At 40.8% G+C, this 19170-nt stretch overlaps 1 protein-coding gene across 2 annotated transcripts; it reads right to left on the reverse strand.

Moving 5' to 3' along the window:
- Window positions 1-5720: 5720 nt before the first annotated feature.
- On the reverse strand, window positions 5721-19125 carry ATRIP (ATR interacting protein). 2 transcript variants are annotated; one of them, XM_056338611.1, is made up of 13 exons: window positions 18631-19125; window positions 17552-17634; window positions 15875-16045; window positions 15099-15214; window positions 14659-14819; window positions 13159-13254; window positions 12243-12372; window positions 10330-11061; window positions 9544-9686; window positions 8837-8928; window positions 7841-7924; window positions 7331-7580; window positions 5721-6022 (listed from the first exon to the last, which is right to left on the reverse strand). In XM_056338611.1, the coding sequence occupies exons 1-13, from the start codon at window positions 18971-18973 to the stop codon at window positions 5955-5957; spliced, it is 2469 nt and encodes an 822-aa protein (XP_056194586.1). In that variant the 5' UTR covers window positions 18974-19125; the 3' UTR covers window positions 5721-5954. The 2 variants fall into 2 exon arrangements, with proteins under 2 accessions (XP_056194586.1, XP_056194587.1); XM_056338612.1 differs by lacking the exons at window positions 17552-17634; window positions 18631-19125 and adding an exon at window positions 17029-17108.
- Between the last annotated feature and the right edge of the window lie 45 nt (window positions 19126-19170).

Raw genomic sequence — 19170 nt, forward strand, 5'->3', positions numbered from 1 at the left:
TTCAGTATATAATCATTATTACCTTGAATTGCCAGTTAAGTTTCCAATGTAGGATTTAAAAGGATGTGGGGGAGGGAGAAACAAACAAAAAACCCTACACACACACACCCCTTCTTTTGAAATAATCGGGTAGTTTTGTAGTGTTACCTTGTTACTTGTTAAGAGTTTCATCTGTAGGCTGATAATGTGTTGCAGGAGAGAAACAGATCATTTCACTTACGATTTTATTTCACATTTTCTCAACAGAATTTCTATTAGTTAACTGGGGACAGCAGACAAAAAGTACACTCCTACATACATAACAGTAGAAAAAAAATAGAATGTTTGGGCTAGAAATTACACCAGGAAATTGCAGTTACTTCTGATGGTTTTGTTGCCACTACTTTTTAGTCCATCTGATTTTCTTTTCTCATTACTTTTTAGCAGGTGCATGTGTGCAGCATGGCCGAGTTTGAGAAGTGAGAGGCGGAGAAGCCTCCTTCTGTTCAGAGAAGATCTGTGTGCCTTCCTTCTCCCTACACACAAGTCTGAGGAACAGGAGCTCGTGCTTTTTTTAAAACCTTGAGATTTCCTTTAACAAGCACATAGGGATTCAAAGGTGTCTTCACCCTCTAACATTGTAGGAAAATGTTGCGTAGGACAGCAGTGAAATAAAAAGCTGAGAGCCCGGAGTTAGGTGAGGAGTACTGCTGGTTATGTTTTCATAATGTTTAATCAGAAGTTGTTTGTGGTAGTGTGGTTTTTTTCCTAGAACAAAACTTGGCATGTGTCTTAATACCCATGGCAGGGCTGCATGGAGGAGCTGGACGCAACGGAGGGAAAAACCAGCGATTGTTGCCAAACAAGCAATTCTCTCCTTGGTGGGGGTCCCTGTCCCCGTCCCGTCCCCCCAAGTACAGAAACATCATACCTGCCTAGATTTGATGCTAACTTGCCAGGTTTGCTTTTGTCAGGGGTCTGGGGCCAGTTTTTTCCCTTCTCGTTACTATTTGACCTCATCTCCTCGTTAGTGTATCCTGCATCACAGGAACCTGGTCAGATTTACAGCTTTTAAGCAAGCTGTACAGGAGAGGAAAAAAAGTACCAGAGTGAAACCTGATAGGTGAGATGAAACTGAAGAAAATAGGTTATTTTCTCCTTTTCAAGAGCTCAGGCATATGCATTGATGGAGTAGTCTTCTCTGCCTCACCTCACCTTTTTATGGTCATCTCCACTAAGGGTGAGCTAGCCATGTTACAAAGGATGTCCTTCTGTTGTAAAGGAATTTCTTTAGGTTTGAGACGCAACCAACTTCTTTTGTCAGTACAGGATAGCGAGGAGGCTCTGCTTGGTGTGGTGAGGCATGGGCCCTCTGGTTCCCTTGGGGCTGCAGCAGGCTGTCGAGGTTTGGAGGCGATTCCATTTCCATCTCAGTGCTGTTCCTCCCCTCCTGCAAACTGACAAGTCAGGTGGCCGTTTCACTAGAATGAAGAAACGGTTCAAGATACTTATAAACTAACCTCTGATGTCCCATTTCCCTTACCGCAGTCAAAACTTTTGGAAGCAGTTACTGGAGACTTTTCGTTCCAACATTCCTTGCTCCTGCAGTCGGTTTTTGGGGTTCACTCTCCAATGTTACTTTGGCCCTGGAATCGGGTAGGATCTGCTTTACAGGCTGCTGGGCAGGTGTTGCAGCAGAGCGGTGCTGTAAAGGTGGTCTTTGGCAAAACAGATTGTTTAGCTACATTTTCAAAATACCAACCTATAATATGACTAATGCATAGACAAAATTACTGTTCTCTGTTATCTCGTGATAGGAGACTGCAGTTATGTGGTTGGAATATGATGACCCCTATGAAAATAAACTAGCTGTTTTCTCTAATTTTCAAAAGCAGGTTACCACTTCAGCAGCTACGCAGCCCGCTATTTCATTTACAAGCTTTAGGACTAAAACTTTTAAGGTTAGTCTGAGGGGAACTATACGTACCTGTTGCTGGGACAAGGTGCTCAGTGCATTGCTAGCTCTTTGCAGCTAAACTTCATAGTGAAGGTGCTGACCCTCACTCTTGGAAGCATTTTGATCAGCTTCAGCCACAGTGGGTTTGTGGATCTTTATAGCTCACAGACCACCTTTTCTTATGTCTGCTAAATTATAATCCATGATGGTTTAATTTTTAACATTTACACTGTAAACATAAGTTTGCATTTGCTATTATATTCATAGCAGATAAACACAGTCTCTACACAGGCAGATCGGAACGGCTGCGCTTGACCTTAATGTAACCATAAATAATTAGTATTACTGACTAACATAAAAACATTATTCAGTGGTTAAAGTAATGTACTGTTCTAATAATCTGGCACAGACTAACCTCTCTTAAGCAGTAGTTCACACTAGTGGGATTAGGAATAAAAACTCAGGTCAGATGTTGCATGCTAGAGGATGAGGTATTTTGCATTTGCCATCGTCACCTATTACAGCTTGGTTTATAAAAAGGTGTTTTGAGGCCTGACGTGTCACAAAACAGTTGTTTGTCTGTGGCAGTTCACTTTGATCAGGGGCTGGACTAGTAGATGACCCACCGAGGCCCCTTCCAACCTCAACCAGTCAATGATTCTGTGAGTTGTAGAAAACAAGGCGTTGCCTGTGCAAATTCCCTCCCTAAATACTTTAATCACTAAAGCATCATTTACTTTATCTCTGTACATAGTTTTAGTAGAACTAAACTACTGTATGTTTGAGTCCCTGCAGTACCTCCGGTCCTGGAATTGCCACAGGAATATGCTTGGCAATGCCATGATGCCTCCCGCGCTGCTGCTCTTCAAGAGAACAGGCATAAAGCTGCCTGAGTAGAGGGCAAGCTAGTAGAGACGCTTGTGTCCTTCATCCAGCTCCTGCCTGGCTTTAGTCCTGTCTGCTCAGTGCAGTTTGTTGTGGAGGAAAATGCCAGCTACACTCGGCTCTGCTTTCAGCCAAGGGGAGACTCTAGTTGCCATCCCCATGGGCAAGAAAACAGATGGATGGTGGCTGCTGCTGCTGAGGAAGATAATAATCATGTACAGAACATAACTAGTGGATTTTGTTGCTGCTCAGTACTTCATTAATCAGTGCTGTGATGGATGCCAAAGTAAATTCCTTTTCTCAGTTAACACAGAGGCACAACTTATCTATAACATGTTGGCAAAATGCAAGCTGGCCTTGAAAAAAAGAGCTGCTATGCTGTGAATTCCTCAGGGAGTGTCTGATGAGAACAGTCCGAGTTCTGTTATTGTTAGGTCATGAAGATAGTAAAGCAGTAGCCCCACAATTTATAGCCCCAAAATTTGTAAAAATGCTTCAGTGTTTGGTGGGGGTTTTTTTCAGGGTATGATCAGCTGTTGCATACGTGACTGGATCTCTTTTAATCCCAAGCAAAAAATCCAAAGAGAATGTAAACAGGGAATAATTACTGAAGGTCAGTATAGTCTTGCAATGATCCTGACAAAAGATTGGTTACTGCAAATGACTTCCCAAATAATGAATTATGGCAGTTCTGTCCGTATACTGATGTCTGCATTTTCCCTTCAGGAGAAAAGCTTTGCTTTCCCTTAGGAGTGTGAACTGTTCAGTTACAGAAAAAGTCTTAATTTTTAAATGCTATGGTTTAATTTCATAATACCATGACGTTAGTATCACTTCTACCAGTAAAGATGTAGGGTTTGGGATTGGTTGGTTAGTATATAGCCTGGGCTATACCACTTTAAAGTCAAAAGTGGGAAGAAAACTGTGAATGTGCACATCAGGGTGTTGTCTGTTAAGAGTGGGTGGATGGGAGGGGGTGCAGTGCCAGAAGGGAACAGCTAGGGCTATTTTCTGAGCATTCTTTTCCACAGATAATGTTTGTTTATATAGTTCAGCAGTAATACACTTCTCTTTTTCCCAAGTTGCCATACACACGCCCTTTAGATGAGGCCAGGAATTTTTTTAAACAAGTTTTTATAACTGGATTGCTTCAGCAGTTTGCAATTGCTTAACTGGTTTTCATCCAAGCTTCTCTTAACAGTTTATTTGGTGCATTCACCCAATGAAGGGTTGAAATGCGTCTTATCTCTAAGATTACGTTTAGAAAAATTAGGTGGTGACGAGAGCACAGAGCAGTTGAAGAGTGGTGGCAGGTCACTATATATTGGGACTATCACCGTTGTTAGGACAGCTCTAAGTTTGCCACAGCTGTGATCCTGCCAGATACTGCTTCACCAGTGCTCAGGCTCACAGGGCTATTTTTAAAGACTTATCTTAATATTTATTTCAGTTTTGGGGAGGGAGAGGGCTTTTACCTGACATTCTCAAGCTCTTCTCTCCAATTCTAAAGGATGGGAAGTGCTGTGTTTGGCTTTCGTTTCTTGTTGTTTTGTGGTGGTTTTAATGCTGAAACCTCTCGATTGTGTCCTGTCCCGTGCTCTGGTGGCGGCTCTAGTTGTTACCACACAAGCATACAGAGGACTCGGAAGGCTCTGCTGTTACATGCCTGTGCATCCTTGCTTGCTGCATTTAAGCAGGAAAATTGCAGTTCTCTAGCTGCTACAAGGGAATTGAAACCTGTTACTGAGAGCAGCAGCTGGCAGCTTGTGCTTCACAGAACCAACCAGGCCGTGCTGGTTGGAGGGCTGCCAGCTGTGGCTCACAGAGGAGGAGGCTGAGCCCTAGGCTGTGTTGTAGGTAGGAAGCTTCACTCCTTCCTCCTGAGAGCTTTGGCCTCAGGGAGATGCTGGATTGTTACGCTGGTTACTCCCTCATCGCAGGTTCTGGGAGTTTTCTTCAAAAGCAAAAGCCAAGTCAGGCGTTTGTTCGGCACACCGGAGTGGGGCTCTTGGCCCAGGCACACCCCAGGGCACGACGCAGCCTCGGGGTATGACCAGGGAACTGGATGTTCTTTCCAAGGGCTTCCTTCCCACTGTAGTACTGTCTCCTCCTCCTCTCTCTGGTTCCTGGAGCCAGGCTTGCTCTGAATCAAGTATCTGTCAAAAAACCAAAAAAACTTCCCAAATAATTTAAAAATTCAAACCTGTAGGCTCATTTTACTAGCACTCATGCTTCCCTGTTTAGGACCTACGGTTCAGCTGATCCCTGCAGCCAAGTATGACACCTGCTATCTGCGACTGTTCTTTCAGGCTTCAGTGCTGTATCCTAGGAAGGGGATGCTCATTCATCTTCACTGCACTGCCTATCCAGATACTACAACAGAAAAAACAGTCATTCTGCACACACTTAAATATCCTTCTCTCACCTAGTAAGACAGAATGCTGTCCTCAACATTACCACCTTACTCCTCTAAGGTAACTTTTTCCCAAAGTAAGTTCTGGTGTTTTTTGCTTTGGCATCTCAATAGTTACGCTTTCAGCAGATTCATGGAATTGAGGAAAATGAGTGAACTCAGCTGATCACTACAGAGCTTTAAATTTTTTGTTCAGAACTGAACTGCCAACTGCAAGTTATTTCTAGAAAGGTTCTAAAAATCACTGTTTACTAACATCAACATGAAAATTTTGGAAGTCAAGCAACAAAGTTTTACAGCTGCAAGAGAAACAAATGTGTTCAAAAGACTTTCATACAAAGGCAGTGATCCCAAGTATCTCAGCACATTCAGCATCGTAAATTAGCTGTAGTCATAGTAAAATGGAGAACACATAATGAAATTTCCATTCACAGCAATTTCATAACGGATGAAATTCATAAACAGAACCAGTCATCAACCATTCAGTGGTTTTGCACAGCAAAAGAGTACACTGCAGTATAATTCTTACATCAAAATTTCTTTGCTTTCAGCTATGTTTAGATGACACTTAAACACAACAAAGAAATGTGTCTTAGTTGGACTGCATTTGAGTACGACTTTTAGATTATCACTTAATAAAATAGGTGATTTAAATTTCAGATTTACACTGGCAGTGATTATTAAGATTTAGATGAGGATGGACAGACATCTGTCTGTTAGCTAGCTGGAGTCCATTCCTTGGTCTTCTGCTTCTGGCTCAGAAGGATACAATTCATCCAAAACCAGTTCTGCAACAACAACAACAATATGTTTCAGAGTCATTTTTCTACTTGACGTAGTAAAGTATAGCTGGTTTGCATTTTAAAATGTACTGACTATAGAAGGCTACAGCAAACAGCCTTCTTCAAGGTTTCATGCCAATGGGTCTTTAGATACATGTTTTGTCATACAGACTTCTCCCCTCCTTTAATGCCTTTTAAAGGAGAGAATGATCATGGGCAGTCCATTAAATTTAGCTATTAGTAGAAAACCAGTAAGGGACACTATTTTCCAACTAGTTCTGACTACTTGTGAAATTTAAAACACCCTTTTTGTTAACTAATTGAAAAAAGTCAGTAGGACAAAAGCATAGTATTTTGTGTTTCAAAGGAAGAACCTGGATGCTAACTACGGGTTTGCAAGCACACACATGCACCACTGTCCTCAGCACAACAAGCTGTTACACTGGTTTTTTGGTCCATTCCCAGCATAACTAGACAAGGTGTTAGGCGCCAAGTTCTAGAAAGCCTTGGGACACTAAGCAATGAAGAGTGGAACAAATACATGGCGCACCGTTCAGCATCTCAGAGAAGTCATGAATAGTGGCATGCTTGCATGACCTGCCTTACTGATGCAATACGTACACCAACAGTGAAGGATTTATCACTCTGGCTCTGAGTAAGACCAGATGCCTTGTGTGACATCTTGTAGCAAACCACACACCGACATAAAAGCACAGTCTTCACATCAGCTCTACGACATACATGTAAATACTGCCACAAGTGAATGAAGAAATGGCATCAAGGTACAAGGAGGAGAGGTGATTTCATGAAATTAAGTTGCTCTAGGAAATGGACACCAGAAATGTGCAAAGCAAGAGGCAAGTCCTGAGGGACATGGGCTAGAGAAGCTCTTGGGGTGATGTAAGAAGGTTGGGGGTAGGAGAGGAAGAAGAGACACGTTAAGGATGCAGTGGAGGAAAAAAAACAAACAACTGGAGAGCAAAGGTGTAATGCTTGTTAGAGACTTGGAATTATTTTTTTTAAATAAGGTAACATACAGTACAGATTGTTCTACTAAAGAGAGCTGGAGTATAGGATTTTGTTTGAACAGATAGTGGGGACATATTTTTAACACTCTTACAGAATAATAGTAGAGTACTGATTCACTGTAATGAAGACTGAGAAGCACTAGTGTGGACTGTCTTCAGAGATCTGAGCAACAAACTTCCATGGTATTTGGTACATGGTACTTGTTAAATGAGGAAAGGGACAGAAATGGAATTTCTATTCCTACAGCGTGGAAAAAAGCCAACGTTATCATTTGACTCATTTTACCTTCACAGGCACTCAATTTTTGAGTCTTTTTGAGAGTGGTTCTTATGCCTGGCATGGCTTGGTCATACTGATGGAGAACTTCCAAACAGTGTTCATGAAACAGTTTATCTTTCTGAGACAGGCTGTGTAAGAGTAAAACAGCATCCCGTAAAAACTGAATAATTTGTTCCTTATATGCACACAAGCTGTTTTCAGATCTTCTAATCTTCATCCACTGTCTATGTAGCATTATAATTAGTGCCTTAACCACCTGCAAGAAGAAAAAAAGTGCCTCAGTACACAAAGCAGAGGAGCAGAAAACTTATTTAATTATGAAATTTACTGATTAATCTCCTCAAGCTTCAAGATTTCAAAGTATTTTCTAGCAAGCAAGCTTCCTAGAAGGTGGCATCCTGTGAAGTGCAGTACACTTCTGCCTCATGTAGCTAACAAAAGGGCAAAAAAAGCTATTTCAGCACTGAGTACCTTTAAGATTTCAGTAGATTTAACGCAGCCACTGTAGTGACGTACCTCGAGATTACACTGGCAGTCTGTACCAGGTAATAAAACCACTGGATTGGAGCACCGCATACACCTTGTCAGGAGTCTAACTGTCTATTACAAAAACACACAGATTGCATTATAATGAGTACTAGGGTTCTGCGGAACTATCAAACAATTGAGCTGCAAATAAAAAGAGGTAGAAATGACATTTCATTACTAGTTTCAAACATTTCTCTTCTTTTCTTAAGTTGATCTTTTTTACCCCAAAAAATTGTTACAAGATTTTTCCTGTAAAACTTTGCAGACATAGCATTTGCTTTGCACAGAAACCTTTTCAACTTTCTGATGAGAGAGGCTAACAAGGAGCAGTGGGCCTTTATTCACTGCATGCAAATAATATATTTACACTGCAAATAATATATTTACACTTAATGTAACGATGTAGGTAGGGGGATAATGAAAATGGTTGTAAATTCTTTGAAATGAGAGCTGAAGTGGAGCAAATAGTAGAAACTCAAACAAGTCACTATTGTCAGTACAAACAATCCAAGTTCAAAAACTGTTCTTCTTATATATGACCACGACAATTATATGGCAAGCTCGCTTTTCCACAGACTACAATATAATCCTAAGTCATCGCAGGCTGCCTTTTATGTTTAATAGCTCATGAGGTACAGTTCAGAAGTAATTAATACAATCAAAATGAATCATGCTTCCTTTTACTCCTCTGTTGATCTAAAAGCAAAAAAAAAAAAAACCTTAGTGGTGAATATTTACAGCCATCCTAGGATCTTTCTTGTTTTTTCAGTGACTTAACTATGACAGTTACGACTGATGTTCTCTTTAAGAATAGTTACTGATTCGGTTTCAAGCAGCTACTCTAAATCCCTTCCTGCAAGCCAATACTTTAAGTGTTCTACTTCAACTGGAGAACTTGTTTTCAGACAATTTGTGCATTGCCCTGCCCTCCCGCTCCCCCAGCTGCAAACAGCAGGAAAAAGCATATGAACAAACAGTTGTTACCTCTTGTTCCAGCTGAAGCCAAAGCATTTCAGATGCTGATTTATCTGGTCTGGATGTAATATACATGTACAGTGCAAGAAGAAGGCAGGTGTCTGAAACAGAGATGACTTTGTTCTCTTCCCAGGTGGTCAGTTGTTTATGACAAAAATTCATTTTGTCACACAACAAAACATTTCAGAAAAGGCACAGAGTGCTATCCTGGGACTCATGGTACAGCCTCAACTACTTGCTTTACTTCAGACACCTTAAGCAGTGCTGGAGAAACTAGTATCCCTAAACTTTGTATATGCATTTGTGGTAATGCTGTCCTACCTCATAAGGAACTTGACAAAGACTTATTTGTGATGCAGCAGACTGCAATTCCTAAACGCAAGAGTATTGCGAGCACAGACAAATTAAAACTTCAAAACTCAAGAAAAGCCCTTTTTGCATCATCAACCTTTAATATAATAAACTTTCATCTGGAAGGTAGTTTTTTAAATCCACATGGGTATCAAAAGCACTGTATGAAGACAGATACCAGAAGACAACATACTCTTCAAACAGAAACTGAAACACTGCACTAGAAAACAAGTTTTCAGGTAACACAGTGGGGTTTTTGCCTTTGGGGGTTTTAACACCTTGAAGCAAGGCCTGTTTGCATTACCTTTAGTCATGCTAACTAACATCCAGCTGACAACAGTTCTCTGTGTTATGCAGTCTTTTACCTGAATGAGAACAAAGTTGTGCAACCAACATGTGGTGTTGAGCAAGAACAGACAACAGTCTCACGGTCAAAAGGACAGCAGGCAAAGGGGTCTCTGGACACAGACAATGGAGCAGTATCTGGCTAGTCAGTAAGTGCTGAAAACTTCAAAAGAAAACGCAGTTAGAAATGGGAAATGCACTGACAAGTCAAAAATACACTATTTCTTGTACACAGCACTGTAATTTATGCACTTGTAGCCGTACAAAACACACCTGATCTCAACTTCTGTGTCATAAATACAAAGTATACTGAAAACCATACTTTGTTACATTTAGCAGTCTGCAATTCATACTATGTTTGTGTACGTTAGATCATTAGCAGATGCAATGCCTCACTTTTGAGAGTGGCGTTTTACCTACCAGAATGAAATCTTGAGCTTTCATTCCTTACACATCTCCCAGCAATTGCAAAATACCCCAAATTAATGTTATTGATATACTGATCAACTGCACATGGCCTTAAGTTTCTCACTTTCAAGTGACAGCTATACAATGAGGCAACAGCATCTGCTTCATATAAACATGATAAACAAATCTTGTTACTGAGTGGGGTCAATTACCACATTCATTGGGAGCAAGTCAGTAGAAAGATCCTCAACTGCTTCTCAAAGGTTATGTGGAAAATGTGATAATTCTCTCATATATGTCAAAACTTCTACCGTCATCTCCACAAACTAGTTTCAATAGAGAATGAAAATTGTTAAACAGCAAAGTCTGAAGTAATTTTAAAGCTATTGCTGACTTACTTTATTAGCAAGTCCATTGTTGAATTTTCAGCTAATTTCACCAAAACTTTTAGGCTTTGGTTCAATACACTATCAGTTTGGGAGCCTCTTGCAGCAGAAAAAGCTAAAACCTGAAGCAGCTTTTTAAACAAGGAATGTTGAGCTCGATCATTATTGGGAGCATCCTGTGGAGCTACAGGCAGCCCTCCTTGCATCCTGGTATCTTCTTTATTATCACACTGATCATCACACAACATGCTTTTGTCCATCTTGGAAACCTGTTCATCTCCAGCAGCAGAACTTTTTTCCACCTCAGTTGACAGCAACATGTGCACAACATCCCAGCTATAGAATGCCAAATAATAAAGAACACCCAGTGACACAACTGTGGTTTCTTCAAGAGACAACCTGAAGTCCTCCTTACTTGACACCGTATTTGTGTTGGTTCCGGAAGAAACAGCAGAATGGTTTCCACAGGAACCATTTACTGACTTGTCTGCCAATTGTACTGCTTGACAGTACGCACCAATATGGTGTTCTACCAAGGGCAAGAGATGCACCGCGCCTCGGATCTTGCAGCGCGTCAGGTGCAAGAACTCTCTCTGGCTTTCCGTTCCGCTTCCTTCATATAATCCTGTGTCCATGGCAATCAAGTTCAATCCTGTTAGTGCAAGTTTCTGAGCTTCTTGCAGGGATACAAGAGGAGCAATTCCTTCTTGAGTTGTCCTGCTGTTGGGTAGTTGTGTGGACTTCCTATCCAAATAAAATGAAAAGAAGGGAAATACTTCAGAAGAAAAGGCAGAGAACATAGTTGCAATTTGAGTTATCCATATTCTGGATCTAATAATAGAAAGGCTAGAGTACTAAGAGATGTCTGTTCCCAAAATAAAACGTAAATTGGGGTAAAAACCTCCTACTCCTTGATACCTGCATGGAAGAGCAATTTCAAAGCATTCCTAGGTCTTGTGAAAGCAGTCAGAGCTCACAGCTGAGTAACTTAAGCAGCTCATTATAAGCCACTGTCTGAAACTACGTTTCAAACACTGGCTTTTTGATTTCATGCTTCTGATAACATCATATATTCTTATCTTCCCCGATGTTATTTGGTAGCTTCTGGGAAGAATATCTATCCACTACTGATCTGTAGTATGCAGGGGCCTTTAAAGGACTACAGCAACAACTGAAAAGTATTTATTTGCCCAGAGAGAGTTCAGCGATTAACTAGTCAAACTGCAGCTACAAAGACCAAATGCACCACTTTTACTTGCATAAATGGCAAGGGCAATGAGACACGAGCCTTGTTATGAACCCACAAAACTCAAGAATTACTAATAACATGTTAGAAAAGCAAGGGCATTTCAGGAGCTACAGTCTAATTCTTTAGAGTGAAAAATTATTATAGGTTATATCCAATATTCATATTTAAAATGCTTTACCAGTCACTATAAACACATCTTGGAAAACTGCACATTAATTGTACCTTACAAATTGCACATAGAATAGACTTCGAAGATATAAAGCGTACTGTTCTTTTGATCACATTTTCAGCATTTTCTTCCCTCTTGACTCATGATCATGTTTATATGCTTCCCTCAACGCAATGCAAGTTTTATGTCCTTAGGTGGTTAACAGCAGCTGCTAACAGTCGCTGCCAGGTTTTATAGAACATATTCCTGTGCCTTCCCTTAATATATATTAACCTAGTTTATCTCTTTACTGTTGTTCCACTGTTAAGTATCTATGATAATCAAAGATTAATAATCAAAGATGCAGAATGATGTTCCAAATTTGCATTAAATGGCCTAAGCAAAACAGCATTTAACACAAAGAATGAGCTGTCCCACATGATAAGCATTTCTTACTATGGAGAATGCCACTATACTAAGAAAACGTCAGATACAGTTTAACAAAAAAACCCAAACCAAACAACTTACGTATCCAAATAGTCAGGCTGCAGTACAGCTCCAGGCAGAGGCTCAGAGTTACTGCTAAGAAGATGGCAGAGTCCTAGTAATGACCCAGGAACAATGGGCTGCTTCATCAGTGCATTTAGTAAGATAGAACCTGAAAGGATACATAATTGTCTTTGGAGTAGCTCTACCATCAACTGCAACATCAACAAAAAATCAGTATTTCAAAAGATTAAGTCTTATTTGTAGTGCTCTCAGGCTCAAAATAATTTTTTTTGTTACAAATCTTCTCTACAAGAGAATGATTTTCAGAAAAATTAAAGATATGATTTAAATATTAACCAAATATATTTAGAGATATTTTAATTACAATCCCATATTAACAAAATAGCTTGATCCAAATGATCAAGTATATTCCAATTATCCTGATGACTTGCCCTCCATGTTCCAGTCCAGACATTAAAATTGTGTGACGCAATTCTATTCTGAATTGGAAATAGTACCCTGGAGACTTCCTAGTGTTGACTGTTGTAAATGTTGCTTTATTGTTTCTGCCTTCATTAAAAGAGAAAAAAGCTACGATTTTCCTGGTTTTATGTTTACAATAGAAAGCATAATATATTAATACTGAAAGAGCCAGCCTTGTAATAAGATGTCTCTTGATCCATATCCTTCCATAGAACAAAACCCAGGCGAACTTTTTTCTCAAGCAGAATAACAACACAAGAATGTTGTTAGGATGCAAGATAATAATATAACCTAAAATGTTTTACTGCAAAATCACAATGTTCAAAGGAAAAAGCGACTAGCTGAACACCGCTGTTCGGTGCAGTGGCATTGTAAGTAGCAGGCTCCTCATCATGACACTGCTTAGTAAAGGCATCTGAGCTGTTCCTCAGAGAAGTAGGACGTAAATTCTCTTTTAACAGAATTAAGTTACCTTGTGCATTTCGTTTAGGTACAGAGTTGTAGGAACCGTTTTTTCCCATTGCTTCATGCTTCACGGATAAAACTTCAGGATGGGTTATCTTACTGTCTAAACCAAACAGTAATTATGAGTCTATTACGAAAATTACATTGCTTATATATCTGTGCCGATCCTTTACACATTCGGATGGCCATAGGTGTTATATAGGCAGTAAACAACACAGTAGACCAGTAAACAACATTTGTCTTGTGTAACAGATACATCAAACAATAGTTAAGAGCTGTGATGCAAGTAGAATTGCTCCCCAAAATAAATTGGAAAAGTGAGTAAAATTTCAGCTTTACTGTCAGATGTTCCAGATTGTTCAGTGCTATTACTCTCAACCTTTATTTTAGGAAAAAAAAAAATAACTTGAGTTGAATTCCCATTACCAGCAGAAATTTACATGGCTACATTAAAAATAAATATTAAATTATTTAAAAAAAAAATAAAAACTGAGCATTTCATAGTCTTTCAATCATCTATATATGTCACAATAACTAGTCAAACAAGCCAAAAGTCCTGCAGGGTTCAGAAGACAAATAATCAAGTGTGTTTTTCAAACAAATAGGCATATTGAGTGTTCCTACCATAATGAACAATCAGTCAGGAGGCCAAAAGAATTAGCAACACTAATGCTTTAAAGGCTACTGGTTTTCTTTTTGATGGAATTCAAAACTGCCCATATAGCTTCAAATTGACTACTGTAACTGACAGTAACATCTCAGATTTTTCATGACACTTCCTGTAAGGGTTAGTTGATGATATCCACATTTCTTCCATTTATTATTTCTTATTGGAAACATGGCAGTCAGCTGCTATAAAGAACTACCATTTTTGTTTCATATTATAGCAGTCTTCAAATACATGCATGTGTTCATGTCCTAAGCTTTACTCAACGCCATTTCCAGACACAATTTTGTGAGAATTACTGCCCTACACATAAAAGAGGAAATGAGTGTACTGTTTCAGTTGCTTCTTTCAATGCAGCTAAATATGTACCCTTTAAAATAAAATAAATTAAAAAAGGTCAGCTTTAAAGCCAAAACCAGGAGGAGTACCAAAAAAATGCATTAGCTGACTAGCAGAGCGATTCAAGAAACAGGCAAATTATTTCCTGTTCCTCTTTATTCAACGAGAAAGGCAGATTAACAATCTTGGTATTTTAGTTCATCATGTAATACATGAAAGCTTTTCATTACAGCCAACAGTCACTTCACTGTTGACACCTTGGCATCTGGCATATAGGCGTTACCAAGGTGTGAACTAAAATGATCCTGATGCAAATTTCAGTCATAGCTATTTAATGCCAACCGGTATAAAACTTAAGAGAAATCTACGCAAAAATAAAATAAATACTTGGTTTTCTCTACAGTGAACCGGTGAAACTGTTCAGTCACATAGCACAAATCCTTATTTACAGCAGAATGTTCATATGCAGCTAAAAATGTTGCAAGTTGTATATGGGTTTACCTTCTTTGATGGAAGTAGTCGGGGCAACCAAATTTCCTGAAGAACACGATGGTTTAGTGGACATTTCAGCACTGAAGGATTCCTTTGTAGGAAAAGATTTTTTTCTAGGCTGTGGAGAACATCCTTCTGAGTTCATTTGTACTGCAAAATTCTTTTTAGGGCTAAAATAAAAATCAGACAGATGAATCAATATTTCTTTTGTAATTATTTTATTAAACAAGGGTCTATTTACATTGATGTTCCTTTGCTACAAACTCTGCATTTCTGTCACAGATACAAGGAAGGCTCTTTTTGAGTCAATTCCATAGAGGGCAACAGATGTTTGGTTGTATTTTTAAAGACAATGGAGCTAGGAGTTACATGAAGAAAGCAAGCCTCTTCAATAGTTTAAGCACATGTATTGTAAAAAGTAACACAAACTCATTTTCCAAAACTCCCACCTTGGCATTAAAACCGTCTGAGTAACATGTTTATTTCTTTCACAGTTCTGAAGTCGCACTCTTAATTCATTCATTTCTGCATCTTTGAACTGCAGCTCTGACTGTAACGACAGTATCTGAAAGAGGAATTAAAGACAGTTTTACTGTTACCAAATAATTTATAGAGATGGTATAATGGCAAAGCAACTAGAATTACCGTAAGATTTCAAGATTACCATCTACTTACTTACTTTGAACTCTGCGTAAGTTCCCCATTTTTATTTATGTTAGTCCAATTAATACTACCTTAGAACCAAGCGCCAAAAGTTCAGGCAAGAAACATGTGACTTGTTAAGACAGACCAAGCGCTAGGCAGAGCATAGCTACACTGTGGCTGCTAACAGCAGAGTAAACAGGACAAAAGCAGGCACTGTCCTCTTCAGGGCTTTCAGAAAGATGACTGCAACAGAAACAGCAATCCCATCAGAGTCATAAAGCATATTCTGTCGCTTTTTTCCATTTTAAAATAAATCCCCATTTTAATGATCTTGGGATTGCTTAAAAAAAAGGCAACAAGTAAACAAAAACCTCTACCACTTGAATTTTACTTTTATTTTAGCGGAAGAAAAAACTCAGCAAGTTCTTACAAATGCTTTCTTCTAAGTAAGAAAATAAATTTCCATCACTTGGAAATTTCACACAAATGCAAAAAGCCTTTGACTAGACAGTCTGTGACATATTAAGTCATAAAATTAGCTTCTGCATGTGATATGCCGGTAATTGACATATTTACAAACCTTTTTGAAGAACTCTTTTTCTTTTTCACTTAAGATCTGAGAGTTTTGCTGTTCCAATAGCACGTATGATCTTTTCTGTTCCTCCATAGCATACTCCATCTGCTGCATTGAGTCACGCAAAATTTTAATTTCTCCATTTTTACTAAGTATTTCATCCTGCATTTCTTTCAGCTGCAAACAGATGAATTCCATGAAAGGATGTATATCACTGAAAGTGAGCATTTATATCATTATGTGGTTGAAAATCAGGTATATTTATACTTTCTAGGGAGAAAAATGCTCCTGTAACACAGCTGAGAAATTCTGCGATGTTGCTTCTAATCTTTTTCTGATTAAATCAGGTTCAGCTACTGTGATCTCTAAGAGAATTGTAAAATGACAGCAAAGGCGTATCTTTGTATACCATCCTGGTATCTGTCAGAGACTATTCTTCTCTTTCCCCTTCTCTGTGATTCTTTTCTTTTTCTGAGAATAAATAAATTACTAATTGTTTGGATGATAACAATGATAATTTAATTATATTTCATCTAGCATGGCAGCCAACAAGCACACTGTCCTAAGACAAGCTACCACTCCCAAACAGCATCTTCATGAGTTACAGAGCCTCTAATACTTTCTGAACAGTCATCACCACTCAGAGACAAAACTTTGGAGAGAGAATAAATGAGTTACTCAGAAAAAAGCATGGAGAAAAAAGCAGAAAAGACACCTCTATATATGCAGAATTATGGTTTACCCCTATGTTGAACATAGTGTACAGGCAGGAGCTTCCCCAGTAAAAAAGGACATAATAGAGCTGGCAAAGATTTGGAGTACAGAGGTAAAGGTGACAAGAGAAAGGTAAATAGAGTAGGACCCTCGATCTGGGAGAAAGCACAACCGTGAGGAAACAAAGGTCTGTCAAGGTGTGAGTGCTATACACAAGTTATTCCTTGTTTACTGCCCCTCAACATCCACGGCCCATCCACTGAAAATCACTAGGTACAAAGTTCAAAATAAAATCAAAGAAGAAATTTCCTGACACAACCTATCATTAAGCTGCAGACCTCTTTCACACTAAAAAGGCATTCAAAACCAAATACACAAACGTTTAAAAAAATACACTGAAGAGTATTAAACACAAGTATAATATTTCTAGGTCAGGAAGTACCTACGTGAAATTCTACCAGAGGCTAAAAGACTGCCCTGGTGAAATACCATCATAAACTTGCTCAGGTCTTATGTTCTTCCTAAGCTGCCAAAAAAGGATGGACTCAGTACAGGCATTTGTACCCTCTTACTTTTCTGCATCTATTTCTTCCCCAGAGTATCTTGCCATAAGGGTTCATCAGAAGGTAAAATAACACAACTTAAAAGTGACTTTACTTTCTCAAATCATGAAGTTACACAACACAAGTCTTGCCAACTAGCCGACAGGACAGAGGAGAATGATGGGATACAAGTAAAATTAGCAAATGCTAATTTGACAGTCTGAAATGATCAAGAAATAAAATATTGCTCTCACTCTTAATATAACTAGACTTGTTTCTAGTATGATGCTTTTAACAGATCCATGGATTTCAAAGATTAGTAATCACCTGGATTAGAATGAGATACTTGCAAACTAACTTGTCCCACCTTTCAGTTAGCCCTATCAAAAATTGTGATATTTAGAGGGGAGGGGAAGATATTGCTAACCTTCTGTTTAATTTCTTCATGCTGTGTTTGCAGTACTTCAAACTGGAAAGCATCTCTCATCAGACTATCTTCTGTAGTGCTTACTGTTGCAGAAAAAAAGCCAAGATCTGTTCTGAAGCACAGGTGATGTACATACATCACTGATGACTTCACATCAAGATTTTGTTATTTGCCATTACATACCTCTGAGTATCTTAATATTTGTGCTGTCACTACAAACAGGTAAATGGCATGCATCTAACCACCACAGTAACTTTTTTTAGAGCTTGTGCATCAATCCTTAAAACAGAGAAGAAAACCCTCCCCCCAAAATATTTCTAACACCTTAAAACAGTAAGATGACCCAAAGTAAATGCAAGCGTTTCCTCCAAGACAATTCTAGTTAAGGCACCCTGCACAAATAAGGGTGAACTGAAAACTTTACCTGGAGAGATTACAAATGTTAGCACTGCTAAAACATGCTTACAGCATGTAAGCCCAATGTACTTAATGATGAACAAAACCCTATATCCTGTATGCTTTTTCAAAGCAAATCTGAAAATCAGCTGTTAATATGAGAGATATTATGCGTTTAGTAGCGAAAGGTAACCATTAGGGAAAAAAAGATCTGGTAGCCAACATGCACAATACTATGATACTTTAAAGCATGATAAAAGGTTATGAAACTCGTCTGTTTTATGTAACACATTTACCCTGCAGTAGCGATGTGACAGGTAAGCATTACCACACACACTGCTAGGGATCAGCTCCCCAGCACCGTTAGTTTAATGCGATGTGGCTGCTCGGGTGTTACTTCTGCAGCTCTTCCCCGGCTCTGGGACCACCCGGCAGCCCCCCGAGGCCCTACCAGCCGGGCGGGGTGGGCGGCAGCAGCTCCGAACGGGGCAACAGGCGCTTCCCCGCGGAGCTCTGTGCTGCAGGGCAGCCCCGGAGCCCCGCCGCCAGCACCGCCCGCACCGCCTCTGGCCGAGGCCGGCCGGCCCGGGCAGACCCGCAGGCCGCCAGCGTTCGCCGAGGAAACGGCCCGTGAGGCCGCCGAGGCGGGACCCGCCCCCCAGGCGCCGCACGGCCCCACCGACCTGCCGCGGGGACGCTGCCCCGGCGCGGCCCGGCGGCCGCGGACCCCAGGGCGCTGCCCGGCCCCAGGGCGCCCCACGCGTGCCTCGGGAGCCCGGCCCGCGGCGCGGCGGCCTCCTGCGACAGCGCCTGCGAGGCCAGGGTGTCAATCTCCTCCAGGTCGTCCGCCGTGAAGTCGTCGCTGTCCCCGAAGGGGTCTCCCGGCCCCTCGTCGGGCCCAGCCGCCCCCGAGCTCTTGGGGCGCTTGTGGGGCGGGAATCCGTTCTCCAGGGCCCCCGGAGGGGCGGCCCCGGCCCAGCCCGCCCCGCTCCGCTTCCGCGGCCCGGGCGGGGGCTGCGCCGCCATGCCGGGGGGCGCTGGCGGCCTCGCCGGTGGGCTCGGGGGACGCACTGACGGCCTTGCGGGCGGACCCCCACCGGGCCCGCGCGCCGCCGGCCGACCGCGCCCACTGACGCGCCCCCCGCCAATCAGCGGCGGCCAGAGCTCCCCTCAGGCCAATGGGGCAGCCGGCCGGCCTGCCACCGCCCCGGGCTCAGGCCGAG

This window comes from Falco biarmicus, chromosome 4 (genome assembly GCF_023638135.1).
Source record: "Falco biarmicus isolate bFalBia1 chromosome 4, bFalBia1.pri, whole genome shotgun sequence".
In the NCBI taxonomy this organism is placed as follows: Eukaryota; Metazoa; Chordata; class Aves; order Falconiformes; family Falconidae; genus Falco; species Falco biarmicus.

Excerpts from the sequence above, each read along its gene's own strand:
- ATRIP (XM_056338611.1), bottom strand. The coding sequence starts at position 18,973 with ATGGCGGCGCAGCCCCCGCCCGGGCCGCGGAAGCGGAGCGGGGCGGGC. Across the intron at positions 17,635-18,630 it reads GGGCAGCGTCCCCGCGGCAG|TAAGCACTACAGAAGATAGT; the intron begins GTCGGTGGGGCC and ends TTTCTGCAACAG. Across the intron at positions 11,062-12,242 it reads CAGCCTGACTATTTGGATAC|GAAGTCCACACAACTACCCA; the intron begins GTAAGTTGTTTG and ends TTATTTGGATAG.